Raw genomic sequence first — 26,381 nt, forward strand, 5'->3', positions numbered from 1 at the left:
TTTGACAAGGTCTCCAGGGTGTGCACATTATAGTTTGAGAGGCACCAGTCCTTCCCATATCCTCAACCAGTCCTTCCAATATCCTCAACACCCCAGAGAAGAAAGAGCTCAGGTCAAACCTCAGGCTTAAATTCCATAGGGAAATGGAAAGCTGGCCATCTTGAGATTATTCAAAACTGAAGAGGAAAACCAAGGCTGGTGGTCAAACTTTAAAATGGGCAAGTGATGGGGCACCTGGCTGCCTCAGTCTGTGGGGCATGTGGCTCTTGATCTCGGGTGGTAAGTTCAAGACCCACCTTGGGGGTAGAGCTTACTTTAAAAAACTGGGCAAGCGATATGGCCCTGTTTTGTTGAAGATCAAAGGCTTTCTCACACGGCCTTCAAAGTGGAAACAAGTTATCCAAGACCAGAGAATGATCATTATGGGCCAGCAGCACAGAGCCTCAGTGCAGAGCTCCAGGGTGAAGGAGGACGGAGAAATGATATCCACATACCTCCCATGGCTGGGGCTGAGGGTGACCGAGGTCACTTCACTGCAGAAATCAGGGAAGGATAAGCAGAGCAGAGCTATTCCTTGGTGTTCTGGAATATAAGGGAAAAGGCAGTGGTGTGCTGATAGATGTTTAATAGCCAACTCCAGGGGCCGGAGGTGGGGAGGCAGAAAGCCCTGATTGGTAGCTTTTATCAGTTTTCACGGTGTCTGTATTCCCACCTTGACTGATTTCAAACTACGGAAGTGATGTCACCGGATGTGGAGTTGGAAAGAGACCCACAGTAGCACAGCACACAGATATGACCAATATATTCAGAAGCGTAAGAGTAAATTGTTTTTTTTTTTAATTTTTTAATGTTTATTTATTTTTGAAGGAGAGAGACACAGAACATGAGTGAGGGGCAGAAAGAGAGGGAGACACAGAATCCAAAGCAGGCTCTAAGCTCTGAGCTGACAGCACAGAGCCTGACACGGGGCTCAAACTCACTAACAGCGAGATTATGACCTGAGCCGAAATCCGATGCTCAAGTGACTGAGCCATCCAGGTGCCCCTGTTTTATTTTTTTAAGTCTATTTATTTTTTTGAGAGAGAGAGAGCAAGTGCACGCAAAGGGGAGGAGCAGAGAGAGAGGGAGAGAGAGAACTCCAAGCAGGCTCCCCACCATCAGCACAGAGCCCAACATAGGGCTTGAACTCATGAGCCGTGAAATCATGACCTGTGCCAAAGCGGGACGCTTAACCAACTGAGCCAGCCAGGCGCCCGAGAGTAAACTATAGTAAAATAATTAGGAACTGGTGAGTTGTGTTCATTACCTTCATTTTGAATACAACTAATTTAATTGTATGCATTACATATTATTATTGTATTATATAACTTCGTTTTTAATAATGATCGTATTTTAATAGCTAGGCCCAAATATTCCTGACAATCAGCTCTCATGAGGCAGTACACGCAAGCTCTCGCACATTGCTAGAAAAAGAGAATTTTCACAACTGTGGACCGCAGTTAGAGGATGCTTCCAGACACACTTACACAACACATGTGGGTTCCACCCCATTTATTCACACCCATGTCCTATCAAGTCTCTGTTCACAGGTTGCCTTAAAAGAAAAAAAAAAAAACTCACACAGCTCATCCTGTAAACTTTCACTAAACTTTCTCGAGAACATTTCTTTGGTGTCTTGTGTTGGCTTATTCTGGTTGAGAGTTTTTCAGTTTCCAGCTGGAACGTTTCATGTGACTTGTTACACCCATGAGTTCATTCTTTCAGAGAAAGAACCCCAAATGCCATCTGAGCCTTGTTTCAACTCTTCATTCACAAATCTGTAATGCTCCTTGCTCCATAATCCTAAGGCTTTGACTTGATTTTCATCCCATATTTCCTCTTTTTTCTCAATGTTAGCAAAAGGAAAATTGATGGGCAACATCGTCCAACCAGTAAAGAGAGGCAGCGAAAGGAGTTTAAACGCTATAACCCAAAGAATCAACGCCTATAACAGAACGGACCAGTAATTTCCCTGGAAGGATCCAGGATTTTTACATTTCCAAAAATTCTTACTAGGATTTTCCTGGTGTTGCTGATTCATGGGAGTGAGTCAGGCTGTTGTAGGGAACCCTCCCTAAGGAAAGGAAAAAAAAAAAAAAAAGACCTCAAGGCAACCTGGTTATACGCATATGTGACAACATCCGTCACCACCCTGTAATATGAGACCACTTAATCAGACTACATATTTGTGTGTTACCGTATGTGGGAGACAAAGAAGTAAAAAATATATTAAAAAAACTAGGCCACCTGGCTGTTGGGGGCTCAGTTCTTAGGGTAGGAACCCAACCGAGTGGTGCTGGCTCAAATAAAGTTGCTTCCTGGCAAGAAAGGCCTCCGTGTCCCGACTCCCTGTGTCAGAATCCTGCCACCAGGCCACCTGGTTCCTGGTTCCAGATCCCTCGTTGACTAGCCTCCCCACCCCGATCTGAACCACTCAGCCTCTCTGAGCCTAGGTTTACAGCCTGTAAAATAGGGAGTTGGTAGATGATGTCTAAGATCCCTCTCACTTTTTTTTTTAATTATTGAAAATTGAAAAAATAATCAAAAATAGGACAAAAGGGGGGGGGGGGAAATCCAGGAAAGGACCTGTTGCTCAGTGCGGCAGTCTTCCTGGTCCGCCTTGCCTGGTGGGTTGCGGCATTTTTTATTTAGCTCTCTGAGAACGCACTTCCTTACCATGTAGCAGCTCACAAAATGTGGCTTCCATAAAAATGATTTGCATGACCCATTTCGGGGCCGCTGAGCTGTGAGGGTCCTAATGCCCGCTTTTCTTCACTGTGCGGGTTTCTGTTTGTGTGACCGTCCTCCCCGAGGTGGGCCCGTGACACTGTCGTCTGGGGCTGTCCGGCCAGCTCCACGGCCCCCCTTCGTTCAGCAGCGGCTGGCCACACAGTCCCCAGCCTCCGCAGCACAGAAGCAGGAGGGTCCCACGGTGCCTTAGAAAGGGACAAATAACAGGTCCCGCAGGATGCTTAAGACTACGGTTCTCTAAAGACTAATCGCCCAGCAGTGAGCGCCCCTCACCCTTCACTTTTCAACGGAGAGGGCTGCAAGTTGCGTCCTAGCTGTGATTTAGACGCCTCCGGCCTTCCAGTTTCCAGTTACAAAAGTCCCAGGTCCGCTGATGCGGTTTATTGTGGCAACAGTTCCCGGCAACTGCCCAGACGCCGAGCGCCTCCAGCCCAGGCTCTCAGTGCGGCAGGTGGGAGAGGCGGAGAGTGCCGGGGCGCAGGGGCACGGGCGCAGGGCGCAGGGGCACGGTGCAGGACGCGGGGCGCAGGGGAGGGGGCGGCGGGGTGAGGTTCAGGGGCGCGGCAGGGAGCGACCCCCGGGGGCGCACCTGGAGGCCCGGCCGGAGGTGGAGCGCGCGGCATGGGCTGCGGACCTTCCCAGGCTGCTGAGGACCAGACAGGCGTCCCCGCGCCCAAGAAGGGCTGGGATGAGGGATTTAAGGTAAAACCAACAAAACAGACAAGCAGGCACAAGGCCTTTTGCCACGCTTGGCGGGGGAGCGACTGGAGTGGGCTGGAGCTGGGTCGGCAGGGGCCTCGCAGCCCTCCCGGTGGGTGGGCACAGGGTGGCAGGGAAGGGAGCAGCTGTACCGGTCTGTGTTTCACTGCTGTCGTGTCCAGGGCCCCGCTGCTGTAGGACTAGCTTTGAGAGCCTTTTGTGTGTCAAGAACCTGCGAAGTTGGTCACACCCCGGGGCACTAAAAAGTAGAGCCTGCGACCCGCACAGAGCTGGGGCCGGCGGGGATTCTCAGGTGAGGGTGGGAGATCCTGGGAGGTGCCTTATATTACCCGCTTCCGGAAAGTGGGCCCTTCTAGAATTACTTAAGGGCTCAAAGACACGGTAGAGGCCTTCCATCTGGCTGAGCCCTCTTGCTTCCCACCTGAGGACCCTGGGGCCCAGAGACGAGAACGCCTTGCCTGAGGCTGCACAGCTTGTTTGGGGGCAGAGCTAGAGACAGAATCTAACTTTCGGAGTCTCATTCCAGTACTCTTTCTGCTCCCTCTCTCAAGGTTGCCATCCCGGTAATTCTTCTGCAGGCCTGAAGGGGAATTTTTTCCAGGGTGGGGCATGGAGGGATGGGTTGGTCCAGACAGAAATGAGGTCCAGGATTTCGTCCCATGCTCACCACGGTCAGTATTCCACAAACCGAGCTGGGAAGGCACAATGGTACCCCTTGGAGAGGGGTCACCCAAAGGTAGTAATACCATATAACTGATCACCAAAAGCAGAATACTTTTAGGAGTGAAAAGGAACACTATTAATAAATTTGCCTGGTCTGATTTAAGCCCATATTGTTGGGCAGAAAACCAGGATTTACGGTCACCCTTCCTAAAGGGCATTTTTGGAGCTACTGTCTCAAGAGCACACCTTTTTTTTTAGCAGACAATGTGCAAGGTGCCATTTGGTGTCACAGCACCTACTGTGTGTGTGGGGGGGGGGTGCACGCATGCACACACCCCCACAGCACACCTGCTGGGCTCTTGGAGTACATCAAAAAACAAACTGGAAGCTGGTTAAGGCTGAAACTCAGGCTTAGGACCTGGCGCCCTTGTGGATGCCTGTGCCCAGGTGCCTACCCATCTTGACACTGTTTTCTGCTTTTGTTGTTGTTTGCTTACTTATTTTGAGAGAGAGAGCACAAGCAGGGGAGGAACAGAGAGAGAGGGAGAGAGGGAGAATCCCAAGCAGGCTCAGCACCGCCAGCGCAGAGCCCAAAGAGGGGCTCACACTCACGAACCGTGAGATCGTGACCTGAGCAGATGCTTAACCCACTGAGCCACCTGGTGCCCGTTTCCTGCTTTCTGTTCCAGCCACCTCTGTCTGAGTTCAGGGCCCTATTCCCTCTTACTGGGTCTTCCTGCCTCCCCCGTGAGCACAGGGTACTCTCTGCCTCCCACACTGCCTCTGTCTTCCTAAGAAAAAATTCTCCAGAGCACGCAAAACCCTCTACCCACGGTCCCACCAGGCTTTGTAATGTCGTCCTGTCCAGCCCTGCACACTAGAGGACTCTCGGGTCTGCCAACCCGAGAATCTGCAGGGTTCGGTCCCACCAGTCACCGACACAGTCCATGCTGTTCCCCGTGCCATTCCATCCTCCTGGAATGCCCTCCTCAGGCCCCATTCCCAGGTCCCCTGATGCAATTCCTGCTTGTCCTTCAGCACTGAGCCCAAACACCACTGCTGTACCACTCGCTTCTCACACAGCAAGTGTGTGTTTAAAGCTCTTCCTCCCACATAGATTTACGGGCTTCTTGGAAACAACTTGGTCCTCTTACTTGCTCATTACTTCTGCTTTGATTAATATGTAGGAATACATTTTTCTCCCTTTCTCCAAAAACTGTACAAATATGATTTAAAATGTTAACCCATTGTGCTTTTCTCTTTTTTGCGCAAAAAAAATCTTTTTTATTTACTTGACTGGTGCGATTACACATGAGACTTCCAGAGAAGGACATTTTCACCATTTGTGTTTCTTATCTGGCCATTATCATTTGTTTCATTTCAAGGTTATTACTGAAAATGACTGTTGCACAGAGCAGGAGACAGTGATGAAAAGCAATCCTCTCTGAGTGTCAGATATGCTGGGTCCCTGGAAGCCAAGCTTCCCTGGGTTTGGAAGGGTTTCTGGTCTCTTCCTGAATTCCCTGGGCATGAAAGTCATTGCCTCTCTCCTGGGGTTTTGACAAGTCTCCCAACTGGTCTCCCTGGATCCTTCCTCCTCTGCCCACCCCCACCTGTGCTCCAGCTCCGGGCTTCGCATGACCTCCAGAGCCATTGTTCTAAAATCTGGTAATGTCATCCTCTGCTAAAAAAAACAGTTCCCAAATCATTAGGTAGGCACACACACCAGGGGTCAAAGAATGTGACTACCTCAGTTATGATTTCTGGGTTCACTGTTTGTTTCAGCTGTGTGACTTTGGTCAAGTTATTTAACATCTCTGTGCTTTGATTTCCTTATCTGTAAAATGAGGGCAATAATAAGAATAATAGTTATGTTACAGAGTTGTCACAAAGATTGATGAATTCAATTCACGTAAAATGATCGGATCAATGCCTGGCACAGAATAAGTGCTCAATATGAGTCAGTACAATTGTTATTACAGTGATTTATGTAAGATAAAGTCCTGACTCCTTAGCACATCTTACCAGCCATCTTTTTAAAAAAAAATTTTTTTTAAACGTTTATTTATTTTTGAGACAGAAAGAGACAGAGCATGGACGGGGGAGGGGCAGAGAGAGAGGAAGACACAGAATCTGAAACAGGTTCCAGGCTCTGAGCCGTCAGCACAGAGCCCGACGCGGGGCTCGAACTCACAGACCGCGAGATCGTGACCTGAGCTGAAGTCGGACGCTTAACCGACTGAGCCCCCAGGTGCCCCTTACCAGCCGTCTTTGAGCTGCCTCCTGTCAAATTCTCCGGCTTCGTCTCTTTCCACACGCATTGCTGGTCAAACCTCACTACTCGTGGCTCCCCAAATCCATTCCGTTTCTATCTCCACGCTTTTGCACCTGCTGTCTTCCCTCCTTTCAGACCTTTCCCCGTCCTCCGTGCTGGGCCACATGCAGATACGTACCCATCTTTCAAGACAACTCAAGACCACTTTCCTGACCCTGCTCCCCACCCCGCTAGGCTACCACACTGGCAGAACTTATACCTTCTCCTACCATATTTCAAAACATCATATTGTATTTATTCATGTCTGTGTTTGCTTCCCATCCTGAGTTGTTATTATCTTCTTGAGGACAGAAACTGTTCTTTGTCTCTGCAATCCCCCCTGCTTACTACAGCGCCTGATAAAGACCAGGCACTAATGACCATTTCTTGAGGGACCCGGTGTCCCTCCCACTCCCTCCGATCCTTGGTATCTTCTTGTCTCCTAGTTGCATAACTAGACCAACAACAGTCAGCAAGGAGTAAATTCAGTATTAAAATCACCTGAAAATAGGGGAGTCTGGGTGGTTCAGCATCTGACTCTTGACTTCGGCTCAGGTGGTGATCTCAGCTCAAGCCCCATACCAGGCTCCGTGCTGACTGTACAGAACCTGCTTGGGTTTCTCTCTCTCTCCTTCTCTCTCTGCTCCTCCCCTGCTCACGCTCTCCCTCTCCCTCTCTCACTCTCTCTCTGTCTCTCTGTCTCTCAGAAAAAAATTTTTTAAAAATAAAACTTAAAAAAAATATTAAAATAAATAGCCTGAAAATAGACTCAGGGTCGATTCACGCATATACCTCCTTCCCCACCCCAAGTGGTAGACTTTGGAAATCTGATCCAGCCAAGGCGTAATCACTAATGAAACGCTCTCTAGCTACCAGACAGTGCTATTTTTGCTAACTTCCTAAATGTACAGGCTGAACGTTCAGTGGTTCACCAGTGTCTTTAAAATGAGATGTACAGGTTTGCGTGCATGAAATATTTATGTTCCTTAGTGGCACAACTTTTAAAATATTCCAAATCAAACTTGTCAAGACTACTGACTTTGTCTTCACTTTTACCCTAGTCTAACATGGCAGGTAGACATGATAATAAAATAATGCATAATAAAAAAAGCATGGGGAACTTTTCTCAATGAGGGAAATGTTCTGTATGATGAACTCTGAGTTTCTGTCTTATTATGAAAGGGAACAGACTAGATTGGAATAGACAATCCCTAAGGACCCCTCACAGTTTCCCCCTAACCTTTGACAAGAAAGTTCTGGCTTATCATCAGCAAAAGGGACTAAATGACTTCTTCAAGTCCTAATTTTTAAAACAGGGTATTTTTGAGTGTTTTTGGAGGGTTGCTAGTTGTTACAATATTCGTTAGACATAAACTAGAAAATCAAATGCTGAAGAACCCATTTTTTTTCCTATATGTCTACAGACAAATATATTTATAAAATACACCTGCCAATAATGTGATTAAGGTTTCAGTCCAAGGGAGACATGACAGATGACTCCCTCCAAACTATTTGGCAAATGTGTTTCCCAAAAGCTTTAGAACAGAACCTATAACACTTCCAGACCGAAAACAAATATATGAAACACAAACAAAAAACAGCCCTGTCTGTAATTAAAAATAATACCTTTTTTGGAATGCTGATGATTCCCATGCATAACTGTTAGCTTAGAATTCACGGCTTTTCAATTCTAAAACTAATAAGATCGTATCCCCAAGACAATGAAACATAAAATAGAATTGACACAAAATATAAACATATCGAATCTCTACTTCTTTTTTTTAATGCTTATTTATTTTTGAGAGAGGGAGACACAGCACGAGCAGGGGAGGGGCAGAGAGAGAGGGAGACACAGAATCCGAAGCAGGCTCCAGGCTCTGAGCTGTCAGCACAGAGCCCGACGCGGGGCTCGAACTCACGAACCTCGAGATCATGACCTGAGCTGAAGCTGGATGTTTAATCGACTGAGCCACCCAGACGCCCTTCGAATCTGTACGTTTGCACAACTTCATCTCCAGGAAACAAAGTCAAACCTCCCACCCACCTCCTGATCCCCTCCACGGCAGATAGACTTCTCATTGGTGTGAAAATATAAACCCTGCATGCATAGAAAGAATAAGAAAACTGTTTTTGCGATGCCCCCAGAGGCATAGGTATAATTAATTTGTCAATATTTCTGGCCTCTGAACTGTGTCTGTTCTCAAGTCTAGATTATGAAATTGGGTTAAAATTTCCAGAATGTGTTGCACATAGATAAGATATTTGAAAGACATGCTTAGTTTTTCTGAGAGAAGAACCTTACATTTCTGCTCTGGAAACTGAAGCCTGGTATATGTTACCTTATGCCCAAAGATTGTGCTTCATTTGCTGCCATTTAAGCTTTGGTCACTAACAGAGCTTGAAGGCAGACGGGATCTAAGTCAGAATAAAGGAGTTAAGATTCTTGGTAAGGCCTGGATTCCTCACTTTGATGAAACCAATGAGGGTCACATAATTAAATGTGGAATTTAAATATATTCTGACTTGTGGGGTGCCTGGGTGGCTCAGTCGTTTGAGTGTCTGACTTCAGCTCAGGTCATGATCTCAGGGCTCGTGAGTTCAAGCCCCACTTTGGGCTGCTATCAGCGAAGAGCCTGCTTTGGGTCCTCTGTCCCCCTCTCTCGCTGCCCCTCCCCCCTAGCACGTGTGCTCATGCTCTCTCTCTCTCTCTCTCAAAAATAAATAAAAATTAAAAAAATTAAATCTATTTTTCTGGTTTGTAGATGACAGAATATCTTTGTGAAAAGCCGCCTTTTAGATTGAGAATATTCGTGTGTGCTCTCAGCTCCAATATGGACGTGTTTTTGTTTGTTGTTGCTAAATTTTCCAAGGTCTCTGATGGGAAACGTTAGATGGCAAAACTCATCCCTATGTGTAACTCAGTGCCCTGCTATGTTCAAAAAACGAAGGCCTGCAAGACACGATGAGCTTGTGAAATTGCCTGCTTCACCGCCATTGCATATATTGGTTTTCAATAGTTTATTTGGAAAGAAGGTCAAGAATACCTAACGTGATCTTTGTTCTTTTTAAAAAAAAAAAAAAAGTTTCTTTATTTTTGAGAAAGTGCGAGTGGTGGAGGGGCAGAGACAGAAGGAGACAATCTGAAGGTGACTCTGCACTGACAGCAGTGAACCAGATGCGGGGCTCAGGCTCATGAACCGCGAGATCACGACCTGAGCCACAGTCGGACCCTTAACCAGCTAAGCCACCGGGGGCCCCGTGATCTTTGCTCTTTCCCGTCAGCATGGACTATGAGCACCTGAAAAAAAACCATCAGAGTCTCCTTGTCCTTTGTTATATGTAACAACATATATTTTTATATATTATATATTTATATATATATATAAAATAACAATATATATTTTATATATCTGTAAATGTGTGTGTGCACGTGAGAGAGACCCTGTCTGATATAGTAAGATTATTATTATATAATAAAATAATAGCACGTAATATACATAAAGACTTTTCCTGGGTCGGCTTACAGTACAGGGACTACATGGCAGTAACTGTGTCTATGAAGAAAGACAAATGGAGAGAGATAGAAAGAGCACATAAGAGCTCTGATACTTTCTCCATAGGCCATTGGTATTTCGGATCTGTGGACTTTTTGTTGGCCGGCTTGTTTGTTCAGTTGGTCGCGTTTTCATACTTTCCCATGCAGCCCTGAAGCACAGAGCTAATTAACCCCCAGCACAATGAACTGATGTTGATTAGCTGCAGCCAGCATGTTATGTAAACACAGTGATAAGGAGCTACGTGAGTCTCCCCATGAACACTCAAACACTCGAGAAATCATCATTGAATGACAGGAACCTGAGGGTGGGTGTTGGAGCCGCCAGGACCTGGCTACTGTGGTTTCTACTTAGCCTCTGAGGGATTTCACAGCTCTTTGGAGAGCTTTCAGAAAGTGAACAAACGTGCTTAGGTGTTTTAAAATCTGTGTGATTTTTATTGTGAGATTACCAAGGGTTTAATGCTGATGTCCTATTTGTCCCTCCTTTAAATGGAAGAGCTGGGGGGGAGAGGGTGTCTGCTGTCTTCCTTTCTAATGTTTCTTCCATCTCTTTCCCCCAGTTTCACTGCCACTGTCCTAGGTCACGTTCAATCAGAGCTCACCTGGACAATTGCCATCATTGTAATTGGCCGCCCTGCTCTGTCCCTTCCTTGTTTCCTTCAGCCCCCCTCATTTAAATGAACCCCAGTGATCTTTCTAAAACACATGACTGATCATTTTATTTTACTTCCATACACAAAAACCCTACAAAGGATTCCTGTTGCATTCAAAATAAAACCAAGCCCCTTTACTCATCACAAAAGACTTCCCTTTCCCACTCAGCATCTACCCCGTTCTATCTCCATCTTTCTGCTCCCCTGGAATAATTCAAGTTCATATGCTCACAATACTGTTTCATACCCGTCTTTGTGTGTGCTTAACCTCTCTGTCTACAATGACAATTTCTCCTTGCCCACTGGAAACTCATTCATCAAGAGCCAATTCAAGCATCTTCTTGAACACCTTCTGCTGCCCCAAGAAGCTACAACGTGGTACAAGTGTACCAGGGAATTACTGGAAACCATGGGGCCTTGGAGGTACAGTCCTGGGGACCTTCTAATACTCAGGGGAGAAGAAAAGCACCCCTTGGACCAACAAACATGAAATCAATAGACATGAGAAGAATAACCAGAAGGCGAAACTCTGTAGAAGTTGCTTATGTGTTTAGGTCCCCTGGGGACACTGAGGGGGCTTCACTGGTATGTGTGATGGAGAAGAGGTTGGCTGATCAACCCAAGCAAGGAAGGAAAGGCCAGCACTAGGAGAAAGGGGGCAGGGGAGTTAGCGAGGATTGGAGAAAACTTTTCCTGAACATACCAATATTTAGAACACGCTGCCTCTCCAATAAATGCCAACTCTTTAAATTGAATTAATTTAACTTTTTGGAGCACTCACTACATTTTTCTTATTTTTCTTCTTTTGCTGTGGGACTATGAAAAATTTGACATGGGCCAGCATTTTGGAGTCAGTGGTTTACTAAATCACATACGGACCCTTTTTACAGTGTATTGACGTATTTACGATCAGTGGAACTGGTATGGAAGAATAGAGATTCATAAAAGGAAGGGGTGGGATTGTAAGCCAGTGAAAGATTTATGGAGGACCCTCTGGAAACACATACTAATAGAAAATGTGTACATCTTTAGATGTAGGGATTTATTCTCATGGAATGATGGGGTGAATTCACACTGATATATATATGCACATATATTATGCCAGCATAGTTCATTATATTGCAGACATATACAGAAACACATATAGAAGCATATATAGAAACAACCAAGATGGCCGTCAGTAGGAACTGGTTGAATAAATTATAGTATAGTATATAATAGACTACACTACAGTCATCAAATAAATGACTACTCCCCACCGTTAACTAGAATGAGGTAGACCTATATATATTGACGTAAGCAAATGTCCCTGACATATCCTTAATGGGAAAAACAGGTTATGGAAATATTAAATACCATTTAATATAGAACTTGATGTATATTATTTACATATAGCTTTCTTAAAATATAATCCACATATTATACAATTCACAGTTGTCACCACAATCTAATCTAATAGAACATTTTTATCCCGCCCACAAAAGAAACCACTACCCATTAGCGGCCAACCCCTACTTCCTAAGCAACCACTAAATCTACACTCCGTTTCTATTAATTTGCCTATTCTGAGTGTTTGGTAACTGGAACAGTCTCCGCGTCTGGCTTCTTTGACTCAGCAGAATGTTGTTAAACGTCATCTCTGAGCAGCATGCAATAGTACTTTCTTTCTTCTTATTGCCAGATAAAATTTCCTGGTCTGGACATATCACATTTTATTTATCCATTCATCAGTTGATGGGTGTCTGGATTGTTTCTACTTTTTAGATATTTTGAATGTTAATTCTGAACATTTGCGTGCAAGTTTTTATGTGGATGTATGCTTTCATTTTGTGTGGGCGTATATACCTAGAAGTGGAATTTGCAGGTCATACGCTAACGCTCTGTTTGATTTTTTTAGAAATTCTCAAACTGTTTTCCAAAGTGGCTGTACCATTTTACATTCCCACTCCACTGTACGAGGGCTCCGATGTCTCCACACCCCCGCTCACACTTTCTGTGTGTGTGTGTTTTTTTCATTATAGTCATCCTGATGAATGTGAGGTCATATCTCATTCTGGTTTTGATTTGCATTTTCTTAATGTCTAATGATATTGAGCATCTTTTCATGTGCTAATTAGCCAATTCCAATTTGTTTTTAAAGATTATATTTCTTTGAGCAAACACATCTAAGAAGTAATATACTAAGATGTTATTAGTGTAGAGTATGGTACTTATTTTTTACTGTGTTCCTGTATTATTCAGGGTTCTACCAAAAGAATAGAACCAGTATAATGGTTGACTGGATGGATGGACAGATGGATGGATGGAGAGATAGATAGATAGATAGATAGATAGATAGATAGATAGATAGATGTACTACAAGGAATTGGCTTATGCAGTTATGGGAGCTGGCTAGCCAAGTCCACAATTCACACGATAGCATAGGTGGTCAGAAAGGACCATACTGGAGCTGAAGGTACAGTCCACAGAAAAAACTTCTTCCTCAGGGAAACATCAATTCTACTCTTAAGGCCTTCAATTGATTGGATGAGGCCCATCCAGATTATTGAGCATAATCTCTTTTACTTAAGGTCAACAGATTGTAGACCTGAACCACATCTACCAAATACCTTCACAGCAATGATTAGATTCATGTTTGATTGGATAACAATACCATAGCTTAGTTGACACAAAACTGATCAACAGTTTCCTTTTATGTTATTTATTTCTTCAATGAGTCTCTATTGCTTCTTTAATCAGCATAAGCAATAGAGACAGTTTCATTTAAAGAAAACTTTTTTAGGGGAGCCTGGGTGGCTCCATTGGTTAAGCGGATGACTCTCTGTTTTGGCTCAGGTCATGATCTCATAGTTCGTGGGTTTGAGCCCCATGTCAGGCTCTGTGCTGACAGCGCAGAGCCTGCTTAGGATTCTCTCTCTGCCCCTCCCCCACTCACTCTCTCTCACACACAAAAGACAAAAAAATTTTTACACAGCAGTATCTTTACTCTTCACACTTGATGAACATGTTCAGCTTGGCATCCTCTGGGGTGCTCAGCATAGTAGCTTGTACCTGATAGATTCCTAGTAGATACTATATTAACTTCTATTGCTGCTATAACAAATGATCACAAATGTGGTGGCTCACTACCACACAATTTTATTCTCCTCCAATTCTGGGGGTCTGAAGTCCAGAATCAGTTCCACTGGGCTACAGTCAGCTGCGCTGGGGATAAAGTTGGTGGGTTGCCTTCAGGAATGAGCTTTGGGGAAAGAATCCCTTTCCTTGCCCATCCTGACTTCTAGAGCTACATTCTTTCATTCCTTGGCTGGTGACCCTCCCTCATCCGCTGCTGGTAACATCCTCGAATGTGTCTCTGCTTCCCTGGCACATCACCTTCTCCACGTCTGTAGCCACATCTCCCTCCGCCTCCATCTTTTAAGGACAATCATGGTTACACATAGGTCACCTGGATCATCCAGAATAATCATGCCATCTCAAGGTCCTTAAATTAATCATATCTGGGGGCAGCTGGGCAATTCGTTTAAGCATCGGACTTTGGCTCAAGTCATGAACTCACAGCTCCTGGGTTTAAGCCCCGCATCGGGCTCTGTACTAATGGCTCAGAGCCTGGAGCCTGCTTCAGATTCTGTCTCCCCCTCTCTCTGCCCCTCCCCCACTCACCCCCTGTCTCTCTGTCTCTGTCTCTCTCAAAAATAAACACACACTGCATGCGTGGTAACATGTACAGGTGGCTGGGGCTAATCAGCCTGCTGCAGATACTCGTAGGCTAAATATTTGCCAAGCAGACCTTGTGACATTGTTTTCATTTTCCAAGAAACTGTTTTCTAAGAAATGTTGACTCTCATGGAGCCATTCCCTCTTCACAGGCTGATGTCGGTGTGACTTATTCCGTGGAGAACCTCGGGCCCCAGATTGGAGCTGAATTACCCAAGGACCCTTTGAGCAGCCCCGAGGGCCTGGAAATACAGGCTCAGTTGGGAAGTTTACCTGGAACCACAACAGAAAGTCCCCCATTTCTTAGTGAAAGAAACAGAGGAATAAATTCAGGTAACAGCCCCCATGTATATTAATCTCTACAAAACACTTATCTCTCTACATATATTGTAAAATGTAGGGGCGCCTGGGGGGCTCAGTCAGTTAAGCGTCTGACTCTTGATTTCCACGCAGGTCATGATGTCACAGTTCATGAGTTCGAGCCCCACATTAGGCTTTGCACTGACAGTGGGGAGCTTGCTTGGGATTCTCGGTCTCCTTATCCGTCTGCCCCTCCCCCACGTGTGCTCTTTCTCTCTCAAAATAAATAAATATTTTTTAAAAACACATATATACGTTATATAAAGTATGATGTATGCTAGCAACCCCTTTATCACAGTTTTGTGGGCGAGGCAGTGCTCCAAATAGCAAAATCCCTATTTCTGAGACATTAGGATGTAGCCTTAAGCCTTCATTGTGTGCGTACATAAAGCTAACCATTTCTCTTCTTGTAGATCAAGTAATTAAAACTATCTTACTTTTTTTTCTCTCCCTCCCCCCCCCCCCCACCCTTTTTTTAACTAAGAGCCCTTACTGGTGGTTGGGAACAGGCCTTAGGAGGAGTCACACAGGCTTTGGTTAAATTCCTGTAAACTTCCACTGTTGTTAACATGTTTCCAAGAGAAAGTTCTACATTTGAAAAAATAAATAAAACCTATGTCAAACTGTTTCCCCTGTGTCTCCCATCCAAAGCATCAGCGAATATACAAAACAAACAGCTTTCAAAATCATAAAAGAAGTAATCATGACCTGGTGCGCTCCTTGGAAACTATTTTGATTTTTCCTACGGTTGTTTCTGCTTTACTTGAGGTACCCCCCCTGGTGTTGATTTGAGAGCTCCCGTTTATATTTCATCAGCCTCTGAAACCAATTGAGTTCAACAGAACTCGAGCAAAAGTGTTCTGTTTTATTTGGGGGGACGCCTCGTGTGTCATTCCTCGTGGCCGTTGTTTCTTCCCTAGCTACAAGTTAGAGATGGAAAAGAGATGGGTTAGTAAGTGAGATTCTTTTCCTTGGACTTGGACGGCACAGTCTAGTTATGATAGTTTTCCTATTAGCCCTCGTCTCGTGGTTCTGAGGTGAGGTCTTCGTGAGCTCAGAGAACGAGGTAGGAGGCTGGGGATAGAGCGGGGGGCGCCTCTCCTCTCTCTGTGTGTCTCTCTCTGATGATTCTGTGGACGGGAGCGCCGTGAATGCTCAATGTCTGTGGCCCTAGCAGACCGCAGACTGTCGGGCGGGAGGGGACACCTGGGTGCACCCTCCCCGTCAGTCCAGCCAGCAGGGTGGAGCCAAGAGACAGGAGCCTGGGGAGGGAGTGAACCAGCAAAGCAGTGTTCCCCAAATGTGTTGTCGACTAGTTTCCAGAAAAGACCTTGCCCCAGAGTGCAGAACCAATGCCCCGAGGCTTAGATTTGTCCTCTGCCCTGTTGCTCCTGTGTCCTTTCTGCATCCTTGCCCTGCCCGGCTACAGAACGCAGTCGATTAAAACTTCAGGTTTCACTCTAACACTTCTCAAGTTTCTTCCTTCTTAAAAAAAAAACAAAAAAACTTACTGTAAATAATTTCAGATTTAAGTAAAGTTGCAAAAACAAAGGACGCCTATATTCTTTCCCCCAGATTTCCCAGATGCTAACATTATACCACATTTGCATGTGATACAATTGCACCTATCATAGCTCCCCCCCAACACACACACACTCACATACTCTCACACACACACTCTCACACATGCTCTCTGTCTCTGTCTCTCACACACACTCTTTCTCTCACACACACTCACACACCCTCTCTGGCACACTCTCTCTCACACACACTCTTTCTCTCACGTAAACACACATACACACTCTCTCTCTTACACACACACACACACACACACGCCCCTAGATTGTTTCTAAGAGCAAATCGCAGACATAATGACACTTTACTCCTAAGCACAATATGTGTTTCCTAAAACAAGGATATTCTTTGCATAATCACGGTACAGGGATCACAATCAGCAAATTACCCCTTACGCAGTACATCGTCTCATCTGCATATTCAAATTTTATCAATTGTCTCACAAATGTCCTTTGTAAATAAATTTCTGGTTCAAGATCTAATCCAGAATCACACGTTTAATTTAGACATAATGTGTTTTTCTCCTTTAATCCAGAGCCAGTCCCTCAGGTTTTCTTTGTCTTTTATTGGATTGATATTTTGGAGATATAGGCCATTGCTTTTGTAGAAAGTTCCTCAGTTTGTGTTTGAGAATTCCCCATGATTAACTTCAGGTTATACATTTTTAGCAAAAATACCAAAAATGACATTGTACCCCATTTGTACATCAAATCACAAGCTACATGGTATCTATATTTGACATTTATTCCTTTTTTTCCTTGCAAACACTTTTTAATGTAGTTAAAAATCAAAGATTTCTCAATCTTTTCTTTTATTGAATCTGGATTTTGAGTCATGTTTAGAAAGTTTTTTCCTACACCAGAGTTTAAGATGAATTCACCTACATTTTCTCGTATGACTTCGCTTGTGACACTTACGCTTATGAAGAGTTTCCGATCTCGTGAAAAAATGCTAGTGTATATGTTGACTGCATAGGAAACATAACTATCTTCAGTATGGTGTCTGATTTTTAAAAGTAAAATTTGATATATTAACAGTGGTAATCTCTTAATGCTAAGAGTATGGGCATTTTTCTTTTCTTTTTTCATTCTTTTCTATCCAAGTTTACTATGTAACCATGTATCACTTTCATGATCAGAAAAAAGCATAATGTCATTTTCACACATTTCCCCAATCGTCTTCAGCATCCCAAGAAATCATGAGAACTAGTTGAAATGACCATGATAGCTCAGGGTTCTCTCTGTAGGCTAACGACTGTCAATGTCAAGCCAAATACTTTGGTAGATTCAGAAAAATAATGGATCATGCAGTGGACCTCCATCCATGACCTTGGGAAAGGAGTGCGGGGGGGGGGGGGGGGCAGGGTGGCAGAGAACACAGATGTGGAAGTTGGATATTCTTGAGTTCAAACCCTAGTTGATTCTCTTCCTACCCATGTCACCTTAAGCAAGTTAATTCGCCTCTCTCATATAGTTTATTTGTACAATAAGGATAACGGTACCTCTCTCACAGAATTCACAGTGTTATAAAGTCTATAAAGTACCTAATATGGTGCCAGGCACGTAAATGCTCAGTTTTGGCCCTTCCAGGTAAATCCACCTTCTAAAAAAAAAAAAACATCCATCTAATTCTTTACCTCTAGCTTTAACTTTTCTCTGTGGTTTCAAGCTTCTAGGTTACATACTTCAAAGACATGCTTTACCACTCTGTACCAAAATCTGTATATAGCTCTTTACAGTGGGAATCGAGTCTATTCCAGACACATGCGAAGGTAGAAGGAAGACACAACACTGGACAAGAAATGAGATTATAGGCGATTTGTTGAAGTTACCTGCAGCGGTCAATTAGAGAAGTCTCTCATAACAAGAAGGCAAATATTCTGAAGTAAGAGATATCTGGCTCGTGTGTATGTGTGCATTTTTTCTCTCTTCCCACTGCAAATTCACAAAAACTGTCTTTGTTAACCAGCGAGGTTAGAAATTTTCATTAAAAGACTCCGTCCACTAGACGGAATCAACGGGGTTACAGTGAGCACTTCTTGATGATTACAAAATAGAAAATAGCTCATTTCTGAAGACTCATTGCACCTTTATTTAATGGTGTGAGTCCGGAAAAACAGATGCTTGCTTATTTGGAGCACTGGGCGGTTTGTAATGGGGGGATGGGATCTCTCTCATTAGTGCAGTTTATAAAGGCTCCCGGAGACACCGTTTTGGTGCCATTTTTAGAATCATTAATAAAAATTTAGCTGACATCACTTCACTTCAGTTCTGATTTGGTTCAAAGACTCTTTTCAAAAAGGCATTACTTTTACTTACATAGATTTAGCAGATGGCGTAATTGTAAGCTCGAGGTTGCGGAACTAGAAGTCTCTTGGCAACATCGCACTGTTTATCCTTTGTATACAAAGCATAGAAACCAAACTGCAACTCACAAGAGTCACTGAAAGAAGATCTCCTTCCTTGCTGTGCTCTAGCTTGGTAATTAGTGTCGAGAACCCATGTAGTCCTACCCCAGTGTATAAGTGTTGTTACAACAAAAAAAGTAGTACATAGCAGCACATGAAAGACTTTTTGTTATGTTAATATGGGGCTTGCTAAGCAAACCGTATATTATGGTGATGTGTATCCTCTAAAAGAACGTGAAGACTTTCAACTTCAAAGGATTCAAAGATTTATAATAGAAACAGATATGTAGGTAAGAGTGTTCACCCAAGATTTAATGAAGCGGCATGATTTATAAGGCATCCATTTAGCATCCGATTGATAAAATGTTCAGGCTTAAATTCCTATTTCTTTTTTCTTTTCCTTTGGAAGACCTAGTGACCGGTGGATTAATCCATAACCCCCAAGCCCCCGAGATCCGAGAGCGACAAAAGTCATCAGACATCCTGGAGGAATTAATTGGTCAAGGAATAATACAAAGCCACAGCAAAGTACTTAGAAATGGAGAATCTTATGATGTCATGGCAAGTATTCCTTAATTAAACATTAGCTATAAGCTAATAGTTATAGTTTAGTTTGAAAGTAATAGTAATAGTTTAAAATAGTAATAGAATATGATTGATCATGAGTTACGATTTCCAAAGTCACAATGCAGATTATAGCATTTATCTAAGCCAGGTCTCTCTCCCATCAATTCTTTCACCCATCTCCACATCATCCTTTTCCACGGACTCGGGAATTGCCCTAATCATTTTTTTAAGCTTATTTATTTGCTAACTAACTTGGATGTAAATTAAAAAAAATAAATAAATAAGTTCATAGAAAAGTTTAAAAAAGAGAAGTTTATTTATTTAAGCAATCTCTACTCCTAACATGCGGCTCAAACCCACGACCCTGAGAGTAAGGGCTGCATAGTCTATGGACTGAGCCAGCCAGGCACCCAGCAACTGCCCTGATCGTTGATGATAAAGGAATCCAGTAAAACATATCTTGGGTTTTACTGAAATTGAGGGACAGTAAGCCCCATTGGATAACATGCCTTCATTCTTTGAAGAATTTTTATTAAGCATTGCCTGTGGACTAGGTATTGTGAATATAAAACTGAACTCTGATTTATCTAATAAAAAATAGGCCTAAATGCGAAAGCTAAAACAGATATGCTTACACATTTATATATACACCTATATGTACACATTTCGATATTGACCCTAAGGTCAAACAGGAAGAAATGAATACGGTTATAAAACTCCTCACACTCTTCTTTTTCTTTGTTGATTCATCTTGACTAATCGGTTGTAGTGTTTCCCTAGCGTGAGCAGAATTTTTACTCTGATTTTAACTGGTTGTGGCCGAAGTCTTGAGTCCTTAATTTTTTAATAAGTTCTGTCTAAACCTATAAAGACGATGGCAGGTGTTGTTTGTTCTGCTTTCTCGGGTGTTCGTTTGTTAACAAAGCTCCCAAGCAACCCCATCGCCTAACGAAGGTGGAAAGAAGAATTAACAGAGAAAAGAAGCCTAGGGAGAGATGAGTGGGAAAGACAAGGAAGACACAGAAAAGATGGAAATGGGGACCAGAAATAACATCGAAGGCTCCTCAATGGCCGCCCATCCTTGTCTTGTAGGGAAAACAATCGACTGCGGACAAATAGACACATTATTTAAATCAAGTATGCCACCTAGACCAAGTCACTTAAGTGTTTGAACAAAGGTAATTTCCTTCTCTGCATGTAGGAATTGCTTAAGACTCATGAATAAAAACCAAAGTGGCATTTTCTCTTGAAGAAAATACATGCTGCAGAAGGTATTTGGGGAAAAGAGAGGAAATCGCTAAACCTCACGAATGATGTTATCAGGCTGCGAATAATCAGAGGGTGTAGGGGACAGGGGAAGGTAAAAATAGATTATATAGTGGAAAAGATAATACCAATATAATGACAGTTCACGTCTGTGAGATGCATGGCACTTTAGAGTACAGTATGTTATTTGAAAGTACTGGAAGATGGGTCTTTAACATGGAAAAGGAGGGGGAGGGATTCTTTTCCAGCTATAGGTGAGTCTCTGGGGGTCAGAAAAAAGGAAGGTGTGTCAAAAGAAAAAAAGACAAGAGAACAATTTGGAGGAGGATAAATTGTGGAAACTTTCAGTCGCTAAGCGGTGCCTTCTTCAGGGAAATGCTATAGAAAATTGATGCTAACCGCAATGGGAATAGCATTAAAATATTTTCCAGTGATTCAGACGCCAGAGATGGAGTCCAGACTGAGACCTTACAAGGGCACGACAAGGTGAATTAACATAAGCCACCTTGAGAAAGAAATGTATCTGAAAAATGAAAACTACAGGCTTGACTTTCAATAACATCATTAAGTGAGCCAAAGATGATGAGTGTGTTCATATTCTGTAGAAATGGAACAGTTGTCAGGAGCCTAGTTGGACTGTTCTCAAAAGGATTTCAATGTGACAGGACCACAGAGGTAGGTAAGAATAACACAGCTCTTTGCTTTTGTTTTTTGCTTTTTGCTCTGCACTTGGGCCACGATGTCCCAGCATAATCTAGATTTGCAAAAAGCCAGCGCAGTAACACACAGCTGTATGCTTTATCACCTAGAGCAGTGGTCCTTAACCTGGCTGCACATTCGAATCACCTAGGAAGCTTTCGAAAACCCCAGGGGCGCCTTGGTGGCTCAGTCGGTCAAGCATCCGACTCTTGGTTTTGGCTCCGGTCGTGGTCTCACAGTTTGTGAGTTTGAGCCCCACATGGGGCTCTGTGCTGACAGTGAGGAGCCTCCTTGGGATTCGCAGGGTGCCTAGGCGGCTCAGTTGGTTGAGCGTCCCACCTCGGCTCAAGGTAACGATCTCACAGTTCGTGGGTTCGAGCCCCACATTGGGCTCTGTGTTGACAGCTCAGAGCCTGGAGACAGCTTTGGATTCTGTGTCTCCCTCTCTCTACCCCTCCCTCCCTCGAGCTCTGTCTCTCTCCCTCTCTCAAAATTAAATAAACATTTAAAAATTATGTTTAAAAAAAAGAAAAGAAAGAAAATCCCAGTGCCTGGGTCCCCCTGGGACCACTGGCTGGGGATGGGCTCTGGCCGCAGTGCTTTCGAAAGCTCCCAGGTTATTCTGGTGGGCAGCCCAGGCCAAGAATCACTGCCCTGACTTTTCTACCAACATACACAAAGCCCTCAGATTCATTATAAAGCTGGAAACTGTTAAATCTTTTGAAATGAAATCCCCCATTGTGTAAGAATTCTAAAGGATTCCTGAAAATGTAACATACTTCCAGGCAGAGGACAAAGAGTATCCCCAGGAACACAGGGAAATGAGGGAGAGGTATAATTGCTTAGCGTCACAGGTAAAGTCTCTTACAGTTCAGCTGTAGCTGAGAACATGCATATATCAGACACCAGGTGCCTTCATATTTTGGCAAAAGTTTTGAGCCAATGTGAAAAGATGAGTAGTGAATACTGAAAAGGGAACATACTAAGAACGGAAGTATTATTGGATAGTTAATGCTTTTCCTATCCAATATTTAATAATATTTTTAGAAGAAAACAACAGATGATAAAATTGGCTAAAAATGCAAACCAAAGGGATGTTAGTAATGTCAGCAGTTATACAATGTGATGAAGCCATGTAACACGGTTTCTTCATTGGTCCCCCAAAATCTTTTAAATCAAATATTATGGGGGAAAAATAGAAATAAATGTGAGAATACTTTAAAAACAAGACTTCTAACATATACCATTAGTATAAATACCAGGGAATGTTAGATCTGTCCCTTCTTTTTTTTTTTTTAAGTTTATTTGTTTTGAGAGAGGGGGGGGGAGGGGCAGAGAGAGAGGAAGAGAGAGAGAATCCCAAGCAGGCTCCACCTTCACAGCCTCTGCAGTGCTAAGCCCGATGCGGGGCTCAAACTCACGAATGGTGAGATCATGACCTGAGCGAAAATCAGACAATTAACCGACAGGGCCACCCAGGTGCCCCAGATCTGTCCCCTTCTTTAATTTAGTTCTCATGTAGAGTGAAAAATAAGACAGGATGCTGAAAAGTGAGGTCCTCCATTCATCTGCTGAATTGGGGGACCCCCTCTGTGGGTCAGTCTCTCCCTGAAGGTCCAGGGAAGTATCTATCCACAGGCCCCCATTCGTCTTTTTTCTTAATTGTTATCATTTGCTTCTTGGCAAGTACTACAACAATTTCACAGTGCCCCTGGGGTAACATGCTTTCAAACAGAGTCATACTAATAGAATTTGCTCCGAGTAACTCAGAAAGAATTAGATTGATATAATTAATTATAATATATAATGATATAATATTAACCTAAGTATCAGACTAAATGAATTTCTTAGTATATTTTTAAATATTCTAAAGAGACTTAAGTGGGTGTATCATAAATGTGTATGGACTTTATACGCACACGTCTCTGTGTGTCTGGATTGGTATAGATCTCTACAAGAAGTGTAATTGGCTCTCATTTATCCACATTGGTATTATCCACTTGAGGTGTCTTTTATCCCAGACTCGTTTTTTCCCTGCCCCTTGGCCTCCATACACAAGACTCCAATTTCTCTGTTGACTCATTCTGTCTCTGGCCAAAGTGTACCCCCTTCTCTGGGCAACTTTTGCCCTTGGTAACCTTCAGTGCAGTTAGGGAGTTCGTCTCTCTTGCATCAGAGTCCCTACCGTTACTCGTTGAACCTCACAGGGAGTTTTTTAAAGAGGAGGAAGTGGGCTGGGTAAGACTAATGTCAGCTGACGCTGTGACCTTGCTGGGAGGTCTCACGGGGCTAGAGCAAGAACGGCAGGTCTCCTGGAAGCTTTGACCCGTTCTATGCACAAGATTTTGGGGAGGGAACATAGCCACGGTAGGTTTACCTGTGGATCAACAGCTAATTAGGGAAACTCCGAGGGCTACATGGTGGCCACAGGAAGTAATATATACAAGCCAGGTTGGCTAGAAACAAGATCCAAACTTCATCACAGCATCTTTGGGTGTGACAGTCTTCTGATGGTATTCTTAAAGGAAATAATTGAACTAGTAACTTCTACAGGTTTAGGGTTTTTATAGGGAGCACCCTCTCTAAGCATCATGCAATTATTGTTATTTTTAAGTGCCAACAGTTGGTAACGCCTGACTTTATAAAATCCAGTGGGAAAGAGTACAGATATTTTCCCTCAGGTCTTCCAAGGCTTTTACTTCAAATGTCAAACTCAGGAAAGGATGAGGGTTGCCCAGGTTGGATTAACTTCCGGAAGCGGGAGGAAGTACTTGATTTCCTAGGCATCATTTTGAACTAAAGCCACAGGAAGAGTCCACCCAGACCAGAAATCCCAAGTCTCTCAGAACCACTCACCTACTCCTTTAGTTAAGATTCAGACTCCTGTGTCAAACCTCATGGAGCCTTTCTTCACTGAATCTGGGATTGCCATTTCACGTTTTTAGCCTTCTGTGAGTGAACTTCCCTAAAAAACTGTTTTCATACTAATTTCACAGTATCTTTAGTTGAGCCACTCCAGCAAGTACGTCCCTCTTTGCAGCAAATGGCTTTTGCCAGGAGGAAGCCTAACAGCCAATTGTCATAAAAATAATACAGTGATGGGGGAAGGGGAACTTGCTTTGACAGACATTCCACGGTTTTCATGTAGTGAAAAACTTCTCACCACATAAAACTGTCTGATGGCTGTAAGTGAGCCAGAGCTTCAACAAATGGTTCCCTCTAAACGGCTTTCTGAGAAGCATGGTTCTTAAACCTGGAGGGAACCTTAGCGGTCCTCAGCCCCCTCACTATTTTTACATGTAAGAACATGAAGTCCGAAGAGTAGAGGTGTCTTGCCTCAGGGGACACCGTGGGTATTAGAGGTCAACCCGGATTAAAGCCCAGGCCGCCTGCTGGCCCATTCCTGCCCTTCAGGACAAATACTCTATCTTGGTGATGATTCTGTGTGCTGTCATTGAAAAAAGTCACTGCTTGGGGACACCTGGGTGGCTCAGTTGGTTAAGTGTCTGACTTCGGCTCAGGTCACGATCTCGTGGTTCATGAGTTCGAGCCCCACATCGGGCTCTGTGCTGACAGCTCAGAGCCTGGAGCCTGCTTCGGATTCTGTGTCTCCCCCTCTCTCTCTCTGCCCCTCCCCAGCTCGTGCTCTGTCTCTCTCTCAAAAATAAATAAACATTAAAAAAGAAAAAAAAAATCACTGCTTGAAGACATTTACAGACATTTCTCCAAAAAAAGACATCCAGATGGCCAACAGACACATGACAAGATGCTCAACATAACTGATCATCAGGGAAATACAGATCAAAACCACAATGAACTATCACCTCACACCTGTCAGAATGGCCACAATAAAAAACCCAAGGAACCACAAGTGTTGGTGAGGATGTGGAGAAAAAGGAACCCTCCTGCACCACTGGTGGGAATGCAAACTGGTGCAGCCACTGGGGAAAGCAGTATGGAGATTCCTCCAAAAGTTAAAAATAGAACGATCCAGTAATCACACTACTGGGTATTTACTCAAAGAATGCTAAAACACTAATTCAAAGAGATCCATGCACCCCTATGTTTATAGCAGCTTTATCTACAATAGCCAAACTATGGAAGCAGCCCAAGTGTCCATTGATGGATGAACGGATAAAAAAGTGGTAGGGAAGGGGCGCCTGGGTGGCTCAGTCGGTTAAGCGTTCAACTTCAGCTCAGGTCACGATCTCGCGGCCCGTGAGTTCGAGCCCCGCGTCGGGCTCTGGGCTGATGGCTCAGAGCCTGGAGCCTGCTTCCGATTCTGTGTCTCCCTCTCTCTCTGCCCCTCCCCCGTTCATGCTCTGTCTCTCTCTGTCTCAAAAATAAATAAACGTTAAAAAAAATTCCCTTTTAAAAAAAAAGTGGTAGGGTATATAATATTATATATATAGATGGATTGTTACATAAGGAATATTATACAGCCATAAAAAAGAATGGAATCTTGCCATTTACAATGACATGGTTGGAACTAGAGAGTATAATACTATGCAAAATAAGTCAGTCAGAGAAAGACAAATACCATACGATTTTACTCATGTGTGGAATTTAAGAAACGAAACAGACGTGCAAGGGAAAGAGAGAGAGAAGCCGAGAAACACTCTTAACTATAGAGAACAAACTGATTGTTACCAGAAGGGAGGGGAGGGCATGGGAAAAACAGGTGATGGGGATTAAGGAGGGCACTTGTGATGAGCACCAGGTGATGTAAGGAATGGTTGAATCACTATATTGTACACCTGGAAGGAATATTACACTGTATGTTAACTCTACTGCAATTAAAATTTAAAACTTCATTAAAACAGTCACTCCTTTCATTGAATGAAATGTAATTACCATTTCCCGAGTGATTACTGTACAGTCCCTTAAAAAAGAAAATCCTGTGAAATAAGTATCATTAAACCCACCGTTTAAGTGACAAAAGCCAGTTCACAGAGCTTAAGAACTCACACAAAGCACACCTTGGCCAAGTCAGGACTCAGACCGAGGTCTGTCTGAGTCTTGACCTGGCATCTTTTTCTAACATGCTAGACTGCCTCTCTGATGTGTTTTCTCAGGACCAGCAGGCTTGTAGCG

The 26,381-nt window shown here is 43.6% G+C and overlaps 1 protein-coding gene across 2 annotated transcripts in view; it reads left to right on the top strand.

Moving 5' to 3' along the window:
* Positions 1-2,898: 2,898 nt before the first annotated feature.
* Positions 2,899-26,381, top strand: part of STMND1 (stathmin domain containing 1) — a 29,736-nt gene continuing 6,253 nt past the window's right edge. The window contains exons 1-3 of one of the 2 annotated variants that reach the window (XM_053223194.1): positions 2,899-3,241; positions 14,566-14,746; positions 19,165-19,316. In XM_053223194.1, the coding sequence (XP_053079169.1) occupies positions 3,164-3,241; positions 14,566-14,746; positions 19,165-19,316 (411 nt within the window). In that variant the 5' untranslated portion in view covers positions 2,899-3,163. Of the gene's footprint in view, positions 3,242-3,300; positions 3,493-14,565; positions 14,747-19,164; positions 19,317-26,381 lie in introns of those variants that run through there. The other variant, XM_027040359.2, reaches the window with a different exon arrangement.

This window comes from Acinonyx jubatus, chromosome B2, assembly GCF_027475565.1.
Source record: "Acinonyx jubatus isolate Ajub_Pintada_27869175 chromosome B2, VMU_Ajub_asm_v1.0, whole genome shotgun sequence".
NCBI classification, from domain to species: Eukaryota; Metazoa; Chordata; class Mammalia; order Carnivora; family Felidae; genus Acinonyx; species Acinonyx jubatus.